Genomic DNA, 15,667 nt, shown 5'->3' on the forward strand with positions numbered 1-15,667 from the left:
ACCACGGAAAACCATTTTCAGGGCTGCCGACAGTGGGGTTCGAACCTACTATCTCTCGAATACTGGATAGCGGCCGCACTTAAGCGACTGCAGCTATCGAGCTCGGTCTGCATGTAATTGGAATGGAGAAAGTGTAGAGAGGTGAATGTGAGAAAAGGAACATTAAGGATGACACAAACACCCAGTCCCCAGGCCAGGGATATTAATCATTTACAATTAAAAAACCCTGACCCAGCCGGGAATCAAACCTGGGGCCGCCGGGTGACAAGCGAACGCGTTGCCCCCTACACCGCGGGGCCGGACTGACTTTGAGGTTACATTTCACTGAATATATCATCACTACATGTACATACCTTCGGTTACAAGTTCCAAACATTGTTTTGCATTAATTCAATTAAGAATTGTAATTTAGGAAAACTTAGCTTATCATTCTCCGGTCCAGAACAATTCATCAGTAATCCATTCTAGGGCTGCTGCACTCGGCCTGGTTGGAAACTAAAGATCAGCTGGTTTCACGTTCCGCATCAGGTGGGCTGGATCCATCATGTTGAATACATCTCTAAGACTGCCCACTGCACATCTAGTAGTACATTATGCCGTTACTCTTGTTTGAGCTCATGTTAACAGAATACAAATATGAGATATGGGAAATCATATCAATATTTTTAATAAGTTGACAATATATAACTGCTTTTCTGTCTTTGATATTCAATGAAGACTGCTTTCAATTGTCCTATATTAGCTTCAATACCACTTCAGTCTCTATTTTATTTACGAGAGAGCTAGATTTTTAAAATCTGCTCTTTTTTCTTGTTATTTTTCCTTAATCTTCTTCCTTCCTGAATTTATCATTTGAATTATGCTTGGCAATCTTGGTATAATAATAATAATAATAATGTTATTTGGTTTATGCCTCACTAACTACTTTTTAAGGTTTTCGGCGACACCAAGATGCCAGAATTTAGTCCCGCAGGAGTTCTTTTACGTGCCAGTAAATCTACCGACACGAGGCTGACGTATTTGAGCACCTTCAAATACCACCGGACTGAGCCGGTAACTGGTACTTCGGTTCTCGTATGACAACTTGCTTTGCTTATTAAGGTTTTCTTTTCTTTTATTGTGAGAACACTGCTTCTTTAAAAGAGATGTATTTATTTCTTCTATTTTTTTCTGCTTTCCTGCTTGAAGAATACATTTTTTTCTGCGATTAAATAATAATACAATTCCTTTATTTTTTTTTAACATTCTGATACATATTTCCTTTTCTTTTCCTCCACTGCCATAGCAATTATGCTTTTTGTTTTCTAAGTTCAGCTCCTATGACTTCTGAATCATACTATTATTTGCGTTCGCTCTACATATATTTCATTTCGCGTAACTTCATTAATTCAACTTGGCATCATTTTTTAACAGTACAGAAAATGCAGTGGCATAACAGTATATCCTAAATGTTTTTCTAGTGTTCCCGAGACCATCAGTGAAAAATGCATTCTTGATAGTTGTGTTGTTTTATTGGAGCACATCAATGATTTCATTAATAATTGAAAGTTGTTCCTGGTTTGTTATAAGTACCATGTCGACCAAATCAAAATTGAAAATTAGCACATTCATATGACACAGAGGATCACCTCACTTCACTACCTACCAGAATGGAAGAAGATAACAGCCTTAGTGTTAAAATCATGACATGAAGAAAAGTTAAAATTTCTCTGAAATCACTCAAGCTAACAAATATAGAGAGAGATGACATGGAGAAGGAAATATTTAAATTTATCCAAAATCATTTCAAGCTAGCAAACGTAGGGAGATCTACAAAAGAGATGGTAAAATTGCACTGAATAGCTTCTTCTCGGCCAAGTGACTCGCTACAATACAGGCTGAAGAAGCCAACATACAGCTGACCAGGAAGACGTCTGACTGCGCATGCGTGCTTAACCCCTTCCACCTTCTCTATCGTGCTACATGCCACAGCACAGTCACGGTTCAGGCAGCCTTGAAGTACTGGCGAGTGCTTTGGCCAATCAGAATGCTACATTTTTCTTTCATAATTTAAAAATATACAGCAAGAAATGTTTATGCTTTTAAAGACACTCTGGAAATCTACAGGCCAAGAGCTTTCATCAGAATGCTTTACAATGTCAACTGGTTCAGCTGTTCTTTCAAACTTTCAGTCACAAAAGTCAGCCTTGTGTTTTAAATATATAGATAATATTAATAATAATGATGATGATGATAATAATAATAATAATAATAATAATAATAATAATAATAATAATAATAATAATAATAATAATAATAATAATAATAATAATAATACCACTATTATTTAATTGTGCTCTAGAAATGGTAATGATGGAATGGTTTAGAAAATGTCCCCCAAAAATAAAGATTGGCCGAAAAATCAAAACAAATTGCCTGGGTTTCGCCAACGATTTAGCATTACTAGCAGTTGACATAAAAGAAGCAAAAACCCACGAATCAGAACTTCAAAACATTGCAAATAAAATTGGCCTCAAAATATCATTTAGAAAAACAGAAAATATGCCCTCAAACCCAACACAACTAAAAGAAGTTACCATAAATGGTAATAAATTCAAAATAGTAACTCAATTTAAATATCTTGGAGAAGTAATAACACATAACCTAAATGAAAAAATCTCAATCCAAACAAGAACAAATAGATTAGCTATAGCACAAAAATTAACATGGGATATCTACAAAAAGAAATGTCTATCAATAAATGCTAAAATAAAACACTACAACACAGTTATAAAACTGGAAGCTACATATGCAGCAGAAACATTTTTTCACCTGGATAAACAATCAAAGACTGACAGACTTCAGAAAATTGAAAGGAGGATCAGAAGGACCTGCATCAACCAAAAATACCAGAAAAATGGACAGTGGCAGATAATACCTAACAAAATCGGGTACAAAGAGCTAGAACCCATTGCAGATGCTATGCGTAAGAGGAGACTGGGATTCTTTTGGACATATCATGAGGATGCAAGATTTGAAACTTCTGAAACAATAGTAGAACACAATCTCATCTCAAAAAATACCACACCAGGATGTAAACGGATTAGATAAGTAAGAGAGGATCTGAAGGAAATAAGCCTTACAACAGAAGACACCACAAATAAGATAAAATTGAATACAAAACTCAAGAATACAAACCTCCGCTTTACTCTTACGCAAAATGAACCAACAACATGCATATTTTTAACCAAGGAAAGGGCACAAAGATCGGAGCATCTGAAGAAGTACTGGGAGGACCGAAAAGCCCGAACAATCCCTTCAAAGAGACCTGAACGAAGGACTGAAGGAACATCTAGCACTAGTGCATTGACTGAGTTTCATGTGATGAAAGTAACTATTCAAACAATATGACATTAAGCGTAACTTGGCCTACTCCAATGATGATTATTCCTGTCCCTTATTTGTACCCTGAAGGTGAAAATGGGAAACCATGGAACACTATCTTCAAGATGGCTAGCAGTGAGATTCAAACCACTCACCATCCAATTGCTGCAAACCTGCCGGACTAATGTACAACTGACACTGCACCATGCTGCTCGGGTTGGCCAGCCGGTTAATAAATTATACCATAATGGGAACACGGTTGCATAGCTGAATGGCTTGCATACTAGCCTCCTGTCGTTGAGGCCCAGGGTTTGATTCCTGCCCAGGCCAGGGATTATTACATTAAGCAGTGCATTTCTGTGGCTCAGGGAATGGGTGTTTCTGTAGTCTTCAATATTTGTTCACAGCACATAAATTGACACAACACTCACCACCAACAAGTTAACATGCAGCATTTCTCCTCTAATGGTTGACGTCAAGAAGGCCATCTGGCCGTAAAACTCTATAAAACCTCCTACAACCCCTGACCCTGAGGAAAAACAGGATAAAATGGGGTGTAATAAAAACATTCCCAGTGTCATTGCTGCTTGCTTCTCACCAGTGCAGTCCAGGTTTGATTCCAGGCCAATGCATGTGGGATTTATCAAAGGAAATGTCATGTCCTATGGGTCAGATTCTACATAAAATTGGAGGCCCCATGGCGTATGATCACAAAAGTAAAGGTCACATAAAACTCTTAGGTGTAGTTTACCTTTTTATTAGAAAAAATGAGAACACAATGGCAAAGCACTTGTGTACCTGATAGAGAGTGATACACTTGACCAAATTGGTCGTGGGAAATGATTACACATTGTTACAACAGGTATTTGAAATGTCCACCATTGGTGATAATACGTGCTCGGTACCTTTGGAGAAAATTATCTTGAACCTGCCTCAGTACCTCGAGGTTTTGACTGATGTCCTGAGCAACTTCAAAAACACATTCTTGGAGCTTTTGTAGGGATTCCCCTTCTGTGAGATACATCTTAGATCATGTCTCCCCTAGGGTGCACATTTCTAATGTCAGCTATTCTCTGTATAGCTACTACAATCATACGCTGATGGAACCCTTCTTTGTGAAAAGCATTCAGTATACATCTCTGCAGCCGCATGAGCACTCTGTCCTACTTTGTCATAAATTCAAATCATGTCCAAATATTCCCTGAACATGAACTGCCCAACGAGGCTGCCAACCTTATGCACTGTTTGCTTCATAGTAGCTGCATTGCAACATGTTCTTTGCTACCATTCAAGTCATAACTTTTTAATTTTCTACCACTAAATGCATCGAGATACAGGACAAATAACCAATAAGCATTTGTTCTGACACTTATTCCTACTTGTTTGCACACTCCATTGTCTTGCGTTTTGAGCCATTAACCTTTTACATCATTGATTTCATTGTGATATTATAGTGTAATGGCACAAGCTACAGACCTGAAACTAGTGTCATTGCGATCCTGTCTGTAGGATCTGTTACTTGTGTTACTTTAGTAGTACATCAGTTACCTCCCAATCTTTGCTACCTGTTTCACATCACAATAACATAAAAAATCTGTTGACAATAATGGGATAGAAATGGGCTAGGGACAGAGGAGGTAGCAATCGTGACCTTAACTAATGGGTGCGGCTTACATTTGCTTGGTGTAAAAAAGAGAAATAGAAAACTATCTTCAGGATCGATCAATCAATCAATCAATCAATCAATCAATCAATCAATCAATCAATCAATCAATCAATCAATCAATCAATCAATCAATCAATCAATGAATGAATCAATCAATCAATCCCTCTGATCTACATTTGGGGCTGTTGCCTAAGTGGCCAATTTCCAATCAATTGTTTACCTAGTTTTATCTTAAGCAATTTTTCCTGTTCTATCATCTCAAGATGACTGAAAGGAAGATGAGGATGAGTACTACTGATGAGGGGTTGGCTTAGACGTACAGGCATCATGTTCAAGTCCCTGCACTCTCATGTACACAAATAAAAGTTGTTCATTTGAAACTATTTAACTTGTATATTACCATTGTTTTAGTAGATTAATAAAAACACTGGTCTTGTAAACCAATATTAAGATCTCTTGAATATTGCACTTAAACAGTGGTGATAGTGGTACTGACTTATTTATTTAAGTATTTTAAAATAAACTCTGGACTAACTCTTCTACCTATTTTAGCTTCTAGACTTGCCTGTTCTTGTCAGTGGAAATTCCATGGTTGAGTACAAGCTGTTCTACCATCTCGAGACGGCTGAGTGCAAGCCGAGGATGAGTACTGCTGGTGAGAGGTCGACTCAGATGTACAGGTATCAGGTTCAACTCCCTGCACTCACAAGCATATAAATAAAAGTTGTTTGTTTGAAACCATTTAGCATGTATACACTTTGATTATTAGGCTACACTTAAACAGTGATGATCATGAATATCATGGTTATATAAAAACGAATTCAATCTATTAAAGTAGTTAACTATTTAATTTCGATTCATATACTTTACAACAAGATTATGATTTATTTCCTTTAGCAAGATTTTATACAAAATCAATAATGTATGCACTTCTTACATTTATCATCAATCAGTCACCACTGATATGCATTTAGGCTGTCCTCACATGACTGATTCCATATAATTTATTTACTTATTCTCTTCTAAAATGATATCAAAGAAGTTGGAAATTTATCGAACATCTCCCTTGGTAAAAATCCCTGATTCCTCTTCCTATAAACAAGTATTTGCCCCAATTTGTCCTGTTGAATTCCAACTATATCTTAATATTATGATCTTTCCTACTTTTGCCTTGTGCAGGAAAGGAAGAAACTATCCAGAAAGCAGTGAAAGGGTGAAGCATGGTTGCAAATTTTCATTCCTTCTTTTTAATGTCTGTATAGAACATATGGTAAAGAAAATTAATGAGAAATTTTGAAAAGAAGAAAAAATTAATGTTCTTATGATTTTCTGATGATATTTGTCAAGTGATCCAGGTGTTATTTATTAAAATAAAATTATATAATCATGTATGTGTATGTATGTTGAGTTCTCAGCCCTAAGGCTGGTTGAATCCTCAACAGCTCTGCCATCAGCTGTCATAGATGGCCTAGGCATCACTGAAGAGGCGTACAAGGGAAATGAGGAGTGAGGTAGTTTCCCATTGCTTTCCTCACCGAGCCAGAGTTGCTATTACATATCAGTCTGCCAAGCCCACTGAAATGCATGCACCACCCAACCCTATGAACAACATTTTCACATCATACATAGAAGGGACTATCTGCATAAGGAATGACATTACTAGCATCACTCATACCTCAGTCACTTTCATATTGTCAAAGCCAAGGATAAGACAGAGATCTATGAAAGTAACAAAATTGCTCTAGCCTATACCAGAAGACATAGTGCACTGTAAACACTAGGTCCTGCCAGCAAACGCATACTATGGGAAGAATTCCAACCCTCCGAAGAATGAAGGTTTTGGTAAAAGAAGGGCCATAAAAAATGTGAAAATGAAAGATTGTCTTGGTGTGGCAAACCTAATATGGTCAGAGTGGAAATAGAATAAGATGAGAATCGGGACCTTGGCACAAATAAGTCAAATCATAGCCACACCCAACTAGGGATCCTATGTTTACCACTCCAAATTCCCAAAATGGAATCTTCTGAGAGGATGATACTATTGTTTTATTTGAGTCTGTAGAGGATCTGGAGAAATCACTGGCCTCAATTTTGAAGAACCAGTCTTCTCTTCATCCATTCCCTTTTTCCAGATTCTTCACCTTGCTCAATCTTTCCACACTCCTGTTCTAGCACTATATTGCCATCAACTCCTCTAGTTCCAATACAGTCCATTACAGAGCTCCTCCATCTCATTCTAGGCCATCCTCTAGGCCTCTTCATTGTCACTGTATCCATGATGTTCACTTAGGAATTTTCTCCCTGTCATTCTCATCATATGTCCAAACCATTTCAGCTTTGTTATGTCAATCTTGTTTGGAGCATGACATTGCATGGAAGTGAAACATGGATGAAAAAAATGTTTCTTTCTAGAATTTGTTTTACGTTGCACCAACACAGATAGGTATTATGGTGACGATAGGATAGGAAAGTGCTAGGAGTGGGAAGGAATCGGCCATGGCCTTAATTAAGGTAAAGCCCCAGCATTTGCCTGGTGTGAAATAGGAAATTACAGAAAACCATCTTCAAGGCTGCTGACAGTGGGGTTCGAACCCACTATCTCCTGGATGCAAGCTCACAGTTGCATGCCCCTAACAGCACGGCCAACTCACCCAGTGAAAGAAAGAAAGAAAGAGAACCAGAGCTTTAAAAATGTAGTGTTATAGAAAAACACTGTAGGTGAGATGAGTAGATGAAATCACGAATGATGAGATACTGAATCAAATTGCTGAGAGAAGATCAATTTGGCTAAATTTGACAAGAAGAGATAGAATGATAGGACAGATGTTAGGACCCCCAGGACTTGTTCAGTTGATTTTTGAGGGAAGTGTCAGCAGTAAGAACGGTAGGGGTAGACCAAAGTATGAATATGACAAGCAGACCAAACCAGATGTTGGATGTAGTAGTTTCGTAGGAATGAAAATGTTAGCACAGGATAGGGTGGCATAGTGAGCTGCATCAAGCCAATCTATAGGCTGATGACTTAAACAACAACTACAACAACATGTCAATCTCTTTTTGAAGTTTATAAATTCCCACTCTTCTTATTTCCTTATTTTATATTCTATCTCATCTTGTCTTTCCCTGCATGCTCCTCAAAAACCTAATTTCAGCTACTTGGAGCATAGTTTCTCTCACTCAGAGTCCAGGCTGCTGAAGTATAGATCAATATAGGTCTAAATAGGATGAGTTTAAAACCTTCTTGCACTTCATTGGAAAATCTTTGTTCCATACAATGTCTCTCATACACTGACAGAAACTTTCAGATTGCTGTATTCTTAAATTAATTTCTCCATCTGAATTTCCATCTTGTGACATCATGCTACCCAACTATTTGACCTTTTCCATCCCATGCCTGAGTTAACTCAGATGATGTAAACATTTCTTCTTCTATCCCAAACACAAGTTAACTCTGGTTGCGAGCAGTGTGCTTTTCTCCACTTCTGAGTGCAGTCTGCTGCTGTAGTTCTGATGTTCATCACATGCTTTGTTCAGACAATGGACAATTCATAAATTGTTTTACCGTATGTCAACGATAATTCTGTGTCTTGTGTTTTTTCTTTGACAGTTGTCTTCTGAGATGGGTGTGCAGAAGTGTAAAGAAAGCATGAAGGAAGATTATATTTTAGAAATTATAAGGAATGATGGTGAGCCTGACCTTTTTTTACCTATAGTGAAGATAAATTGCGGTGAAATAAGCCGTAGACATTAATCATGCCATTGACAAGTTCTGGTAAAAGAGCCAATAGGAAACTATTGTTAATGTCGTCATTCCATGACTGTTCAGCAGCTGTGAAAATACAAGGTATTTTTAGCCTATTTCAGCCATTGTCAAAAACATCCAGAAAAGTCTGGTATGGGACATGCATAAGGCTGAAAAGAACTTGGGAGTGAAAAGGTCAAAAATCTTTCACTACTTCAAGAGGTTTATTTCCTATTCTAATCACTCTCCTGGCTATTCTGTTATTTATCATCATGATCAAAGTCTTGCTTTTCACAGCACTAATCTTCATTCCAAAATATATTTTCTCTTTATTCCATAAATCAGTTTGTATCTGTACTTCTTCTTCTTTATCTCCCCTCCCCACCAACTTACAATGTCATAAGCCAATAGCATAGTTGATAAAGAATATGGCAAATTTAAAAAAAAAAAATCACTAATTGAGTAGATAACCAATGGAAGAAGAATCAAGCAGGACATAAATATAGACTAGCAGAAGTAAGAAAAATGTTCTTATCTCAAGTATTTCTTGGGTTACAGGAGCCAATCTGTCTTATTTTGGGTGCGGGCTGAAGGTTAAGGCCAGATACCTTTCCAGACACTACATGAATTTTGAGTAGAAAATTCCATCTTCAGATCCTTCAGGATACAGAAAGCCAGCAACCAACCACTGTCCAAATCATGCCCTCTCTTACCTCAAACCCTCGTTTAACCAGGATATAAGTAAAGTCGTGGTTAACCCGCAAAAAGTTAAAAATAGAACAGGCGTACTGAAAGTACAGTTCAAATGATAATAAATTATACTACTGTATTTTTTTTTATTAACTTGCCCAATATGTTGCAGTATAAGTAGCACTTAGCACAATTAATAAATGGAAAAATAAACAGCACCTTTCACTGAAACTAATGAGGCCAAGAAAAATATTCAGACTACCTAGCTTTACTGTTTCTGAAAATAATTAGTCATGGTTTGCTGCTTTTGTGCAGAGAAATGCTTTTTCTTTATTTCGCTTCTCAAGTTTCTCAAAACAAGTTTTTCGGTGATGAGAGCATCACCCTGGTCCTCGATATACTCCAGCAAAGACTCGATATTTGCCAAGGCAGTCCCACGCGTAACTGTTTGTTGTGCTTGTGCAGTGCAAGCAGCTGTTTCCCCCTCTTCATCACTTTCACTTCCCACTCAATCCCTGCCCTTTACTTTGTCAACAATCTATTCATCTGTCAGCTCTTCGTAACCTTGGTCGTTCCGGTCACAATTAAACCACTGACGAATACTGTCTTCGTCAACTTCCTCTCCACCTGGGACAGTTTTTATGGCTTCAGTCACTCTACTGACTGTATCGGCTTCATCAAATCCAAGAAATCCATCGCCTTCAGAAATATCTGGGATGATGTTTTTCAAGACTGCACAATTGTCAATGGTTTTGTTTTTCCCAAATCACCCCTGCTACTATTATGACTTGGCAATATTATCCTGACCCTTTTAATTCTGTATTGCTGTGACTCCTAACACTTGTGCATTTTTAGTATTGTTGATATCACGGCTAAGCCACAACATGGTTGATTCGATTGCGGTAAATCGAGAGTTGAGTGTATGTGTATTAGAAAGACATTTGTTAGGAGCATATATTCATTTGGAATTGAAACAATATACAGGACACAGAAAAAGAAGAGAATGGAAGCATTTGAACTGTAATGTTTCAGGAGAATGTTGAAGGTGAAATGAGTACACTGAATCATAATAAGAGAGAGACTTCATGAAGTTGGTGAGGAGCAGATGATCTAGGTAAAATTTGATCAAAAGATGAGATAGATGGTTAGCATACATCTAAAGACATCCAAAACTCATTTAGAGGGTAATGTTTAGGCAGTAGGTAACAATGGCTGGGGGAAGCAAAGACATAATGACAAACAGGTAAGAGCAGATGTAGGCTTCAATAGTTATATATAAATGTAGAGTATGGACTGATGAAACAAACAACTTAAAAACAGAACTGTATGTATCAAATAGTACCAGAACAAGAAAAGATGCATAAAATAATGCATAATTATTTTTAACTTGAAAAAGAACTTTGCTGTACCTGTAAACAATAAATGCAATTATATATTTATAAAAAAAGATTCAAATGAGTTAGATATGTAAGTGCAGTATAATTGTCTACTGTCTCTGAAATAGGACCAAAGAAATGTAACAGAGCACTTTTCTTTAAACACACTAAATGAAAACCATTCAAGTTATAGTGGGAGTATTAGTATGTTGAACATACTGAAGAGTAAATGAAAGAAGAGATGAAGCTGATTGACTATGGAAGGTGTTTATTAATTAAGTTTAAACTAAATAGGGGTCAGTCAACATTCTCAATTACTGTATAAGTTTTTAATTTCCTGTCCCAAGTGTACACATTTCACCTCTTCTGGAGGTTCTTTTGATCAATGGATTTTTATTACCCAGTTTAAAATGTATGTAATTCATCAATACATAGTGATTGAAAATTAATTTATTTTCTAGGTTTCTATCAAGTACTGATATAGGAAAATTTCATAATCAAATCAAATAGAAATGTCATGCTAATGCAGCTCACCTTACTTCTTGACAGTCAGCCATACTAAGTATCGTGTGGACAGCCATGTTGTGTATCCGGGGTGTCGTGTCACCAGACTTTGACAGCAATTCTGGTAGTAGACGATCCACACTCCGAGCTACTTCAGCAGGAGTTACCCTAAGGAGAATCAATGAAGAGAGATGGGAAACCATTTGGTTAAAGTTTGAGTTAATTTTTTAGGAGAATATATAACACACTCTCCGTTTTCCACCGTGAGCATAGGAAGAAGTAAATTACATGTTGATCTGGACTATCAGTGGTAAGCATCTAGATTAGGAACCTGGTTTAAAATAAAGAAAATTGAGTTATACAAATAAGAAGTTGAACATTACTTTATGAATGTGTTGACCAATTCCACTTGGATGGTCCTTACTATGCTTTGGATAATTACGGTATGCATTTGCATATGGAGCAGTTTTATCTTAACAGTGTATATTGTGCGGTTAGGAGCGCGCAGCTGTGAGCTCGCATCCGGGAGATAGTGGGTTCGAATCCCACTGTCGGCAGCCCTGAAGATGGTTTTCCGTGGTTTCCCATTTTCACACCAGGTAAATGCTGGGGATGTACCTTAATTAAGGCCACGGCCGCTTCCTTCCCATTCCTAGGCCTTTCCTGTCCCATTGTCGCCATAAGACCTATCTGTGTCGGTGCGACGTAAAGCAAAAAAAATAAAATAGCAACAGTGCATATTTTGGGATTTTCCTCCTGTTAGGGCATATTTCAAAACTATTTTTTTGTCTTGTGTGCAGACATATCTTCAGATAGGCTGTTTGATGGGCCGGCAGCATGTTTAAATTTAGCAACACCAGCTCTACATCTGGCCATGGCTTTGTCTACCTGCAATGCTATTCTTGGAATTTCCCTTACAACAAGGTTGTCTTTTCCTCATTTCATAAACAGTTACCTTTCATGCACAATTACTTTTGTTGAGTTGAAATGCCTAAGGAGAAGAGACCTGTTAGTGAAGTATTGAAAGTGTATATACACGTATTTGAAGACTTTTCAACTGATGAAGTGTGTTGTTTTGTAAATACTGTAGCACAGTCATAACCGCAATTAAAAGATATCAAATTCAACAACATCTTCAAACAACAAAACACAGTAAATTGAAAAAGGTAAACTTGAAACAAAAACACCAGCCTCTTGTAACCACTGCTTTAGTTAAACCTAGACCAACACGAAGTAAATTCAATGAAGATGGCATTTGTCTCAATAAACATTCCATTGGCTAAACTAAACAATAGGAACTTTAATATTGATGCTTTCACGGCCCATACTTGTAGACATGATATGGGCTTTTGGGCTTATGCCATGTCAAGAAAACATGGTGAAACTTTGAGATTTTCTACTGAAGACACGGAGAAAAGCTTTCTGCGAAACATACAGAGTTTCACCTTGTTTCCATGATGTGGCATAAGCTGGGGGTGTACTTTAGTGAAGACCACGGCCGCTTCCTTCTCATTCCTAGGCCTTTCCTATCCCATCATCACCATAAGACCTATCTGTGTTGGTGCGACGTAAAGCAAATAGCAAAAAAACAGTTTCTGCATGAGTATACGAAACAACCACTCCCAGATGAATCAACATTTAGGAAGAATTACGTTCCTGACCTTTATAAAGTAATCTTATGTAAACTAAGGGAAAAGCTGATGGAACATATATTTGGGTCTCACTAGACAAAACAGTGGACACTGATCAAAGATATGTAGCTAACTTCGTGTTTGAAATTTTAGGAGAAGAGAGAAACAAATCATATATCTACTAAGTATGGCTGTGTTACCTAAGGTGAATCACTCAACAGTTGCTGCATTTTTCAATGATGCACTTTCTTGTTTGTGATCATCAGGCACTCATTATGATCATGTTCTCATGGCCTGCACTGATGCTGCACTTTACATGTGTAAAGCCATGGAAGGTCTTGGGATATTTGCACCCCAACACGTCACACATCACTTGTGTAGCACATGGACTTCATCGAGTCACTGAAGCAGTCCGGGCTTCCTTTCCTGAAGCAAACACGTCTTTCTCCACAGTGGAAAGAGTGTTCCTGAAGGCTCCAAGTCGCATGAAATTCTTTTTTTGGATACAGTTGATGATGTGCCGCTCCCGCTTTCACCAAGATGGGGAACGTAACTCGAAGCTGCTGTTTATTATAGCGATTATTTTGAGATAGTAAAAAAGGTAGTTGAAGACCTTGATTCTTAAGAAGGTGCTTCTATTAAAGAAGTCTTGAGCAAACATGATATTTATTCCAATTTGCAATGAATACCTTTAGCCGTCAAGAAATTGCAAGAAAAAGGACTGCTTCTTCACATTAGTATTAGAATTGTTGAAGAAGTCGAAAGATCCCTAATGTACCTAACTAATCCAGTTTTTCTTGGAAAAATTGCAGAGGTTAGTGCTAAACAACTCAGGTCTCCTCAAACTGAAAAGCATTTCTGGTGTTGTCCAAGACAAAAGCAAATTTGACAGTGCATCGATACTGGAAGTCTCTGATTTCGTCAAGTTGGAGTACGCTCCAATTGTGGCATGGGATGCGGAGAGAGTGTTTCTGGAATACAAAGTCATTTTAACTGAAAATAGGTGCAAGTTTGTGTTTCAATACTTATTACATCATGCAGTGATTAAATGTAATCAAGACATTTGAATTTCACTGACAAGTGGGAGCATTTTATTGTGGTACGTATGTAATTTTTTAAATTTTATTTTTGTGATCTTTAAAGTGTAACATTCATTTCTTATAATATAAACCACTAATTGATATCAGATATATGTTTGTTATTAATGCAAATTTCAAAATTTTAGTGCATATTTTGACACTTTTTAGCACGTATATTTTGGTATTTTTAAGTGCATAATTACCCAAAGCTTGGTTCTCACCAAAGGAGGCACTCATTCTATTCTCTTTGATGCTCTCTTCTTCTTCTTCTCCTTCTTCTTCTTCTTCTTCTTCTTCTTCTTCTTCTTCTTCTTCTTCTTCTTCTTATCCTTAGCATTGCCTGACTGATGCAGATTAATCAATACCAATTTGTGTGGACTTGTGAATCATTGGGCTTCAGAAAACAAAAATGGCACTACAGCCTTTGATAGATCTTGATCTATCAAGCAACCGCTGCTCAGCCTGAAAGCCTGCAGATTACAAAGTGATGCGTGGTCAGTACAACAAATCTTCTTGGCTTTATAGACTGGGTGGTGATCCTTAAGCATGAGTTTATTGTATCTTGCCAGCGCTGCATTGGTCATCCCTGGGGTGTTGGCCTTCGATGGTGAAACAGAGGACGGAATTGACAAGTACCGTATATTAAATGCTTCATGTTGAACATGGCTGCTTCTGTCTTATTTTTTCCACAGTTGGCACAATACTTACTTTTTGCTGAGTTGTATCATTCCTTATGGAGATGCCCATTGCCCAGCAAGGCATTCTTATTTTCATGGGGCCAGGCTCATTAGCTCAGACAGTAGAGTGCTGGCATTCTAGCTCAGTGGGTTCAATCCCAGCTTAGTCCGGTAGTATTTGAAAGTGCTCAAATATGCCAGCCTCAAGTTAGTAGATTTACTGGCATGTAAAAGAACTCAGTGTCTCCAAAAACTGTAAAAGTAATTAGTGGGGTGTAAAAAAAGCTATTATTTTCGTGGCATGTAGCTGGTGTTCAGTGATTTTGTTGGCTGGTTAGCATTAAATGCCATACAGCGCAACTGGCAGTTCCACTGCAGGATATCTTCAACTTGAGGTGTAGTGGTATTCTTCTGTCAGAAAAGACACTTGTGACCTCTTTCCACCACATCCAAGTTGCATTTCGTTGATACTGCAGATCCTCTTCAGATGAGATCCAAGATATATGAAACTGGTTAACACATTTGACTGGAGAGTATAAGATTATAGTTTGAGTCAGTCATAGTGGTGGTGATTACTGTTTTAAAAGGAAGTATAACAGACAACAATCCTCTATTAATCTGATCAGAGGGAAAAATAAAAGAGGTTTGACCCTTCGAAGAATGACTTTATCATTAAAAGAAAGAGAAGGGCCATACAGAATGTGAAGACTCCCTAAGCCTTACAAATCTAATACAGTTGGTATCGGTAAAGAACAAGTGTTTACCGAGGGAGGTCAGACAGGAAAGTTGAAAAGCAAGGAGTCTGTCACAAGTAAGTGAAACAATGCCAGGCTCAGCTAAGAGTCTGTGTTCGCCACCCATGCTCCAAAATTCAAAGCCCCTGGAATTTACCCCTCTTAGTCACCTCCTATGACAGGGAGGGATACTGTAGATGTACTT

General features: G+C 37.6%; 1 protein-coding gene across 1 annotated transcript in view; it reads right to left on the reverse strand.

Annotated features, from left to right (window-relative positions):
• The window catches only part of LOC136875653 (centrosomal protein of 104 kDa), a 321,673-nt gene that overhangs the window by 80,178 nt on the left and 225,828 nt on the right, over window positions 1-15,667 (reverse strand). The window contains exons 11-12 of the mRNA XM_067149196.2: window positions 11,372-11,509; window positions 5,595-5,726 (exon numbers count right to left, since the gene is read on the reverse strand). Coding sequence (XP_067005297.2) covers window positions 5,595-5,726; window positions 11,372-11,509 — 270 coding nt within the window. The remainder of the gene's footprint in view (window positions 1-5,594; window positions 5,727-11,371; window positions 11,510-15,667) is intronic.

The sequence above is a fragment of the Anabrus simplex genome, chromosome 6 (genome assembly GCF_040414725.1).
Source record: "Anabrus simplex isolate iqAnaSimp1 chromosome 6, ASM4041472v1, whole genome shotgun sequence".
In the NCBI taxonomy this organism is placed as follows: Eukaryota; Metazoa; Arthropoda; class Insecta; order Orthoptera; family Tettigoniidae; genus Anabrus; species Anabrus simplex.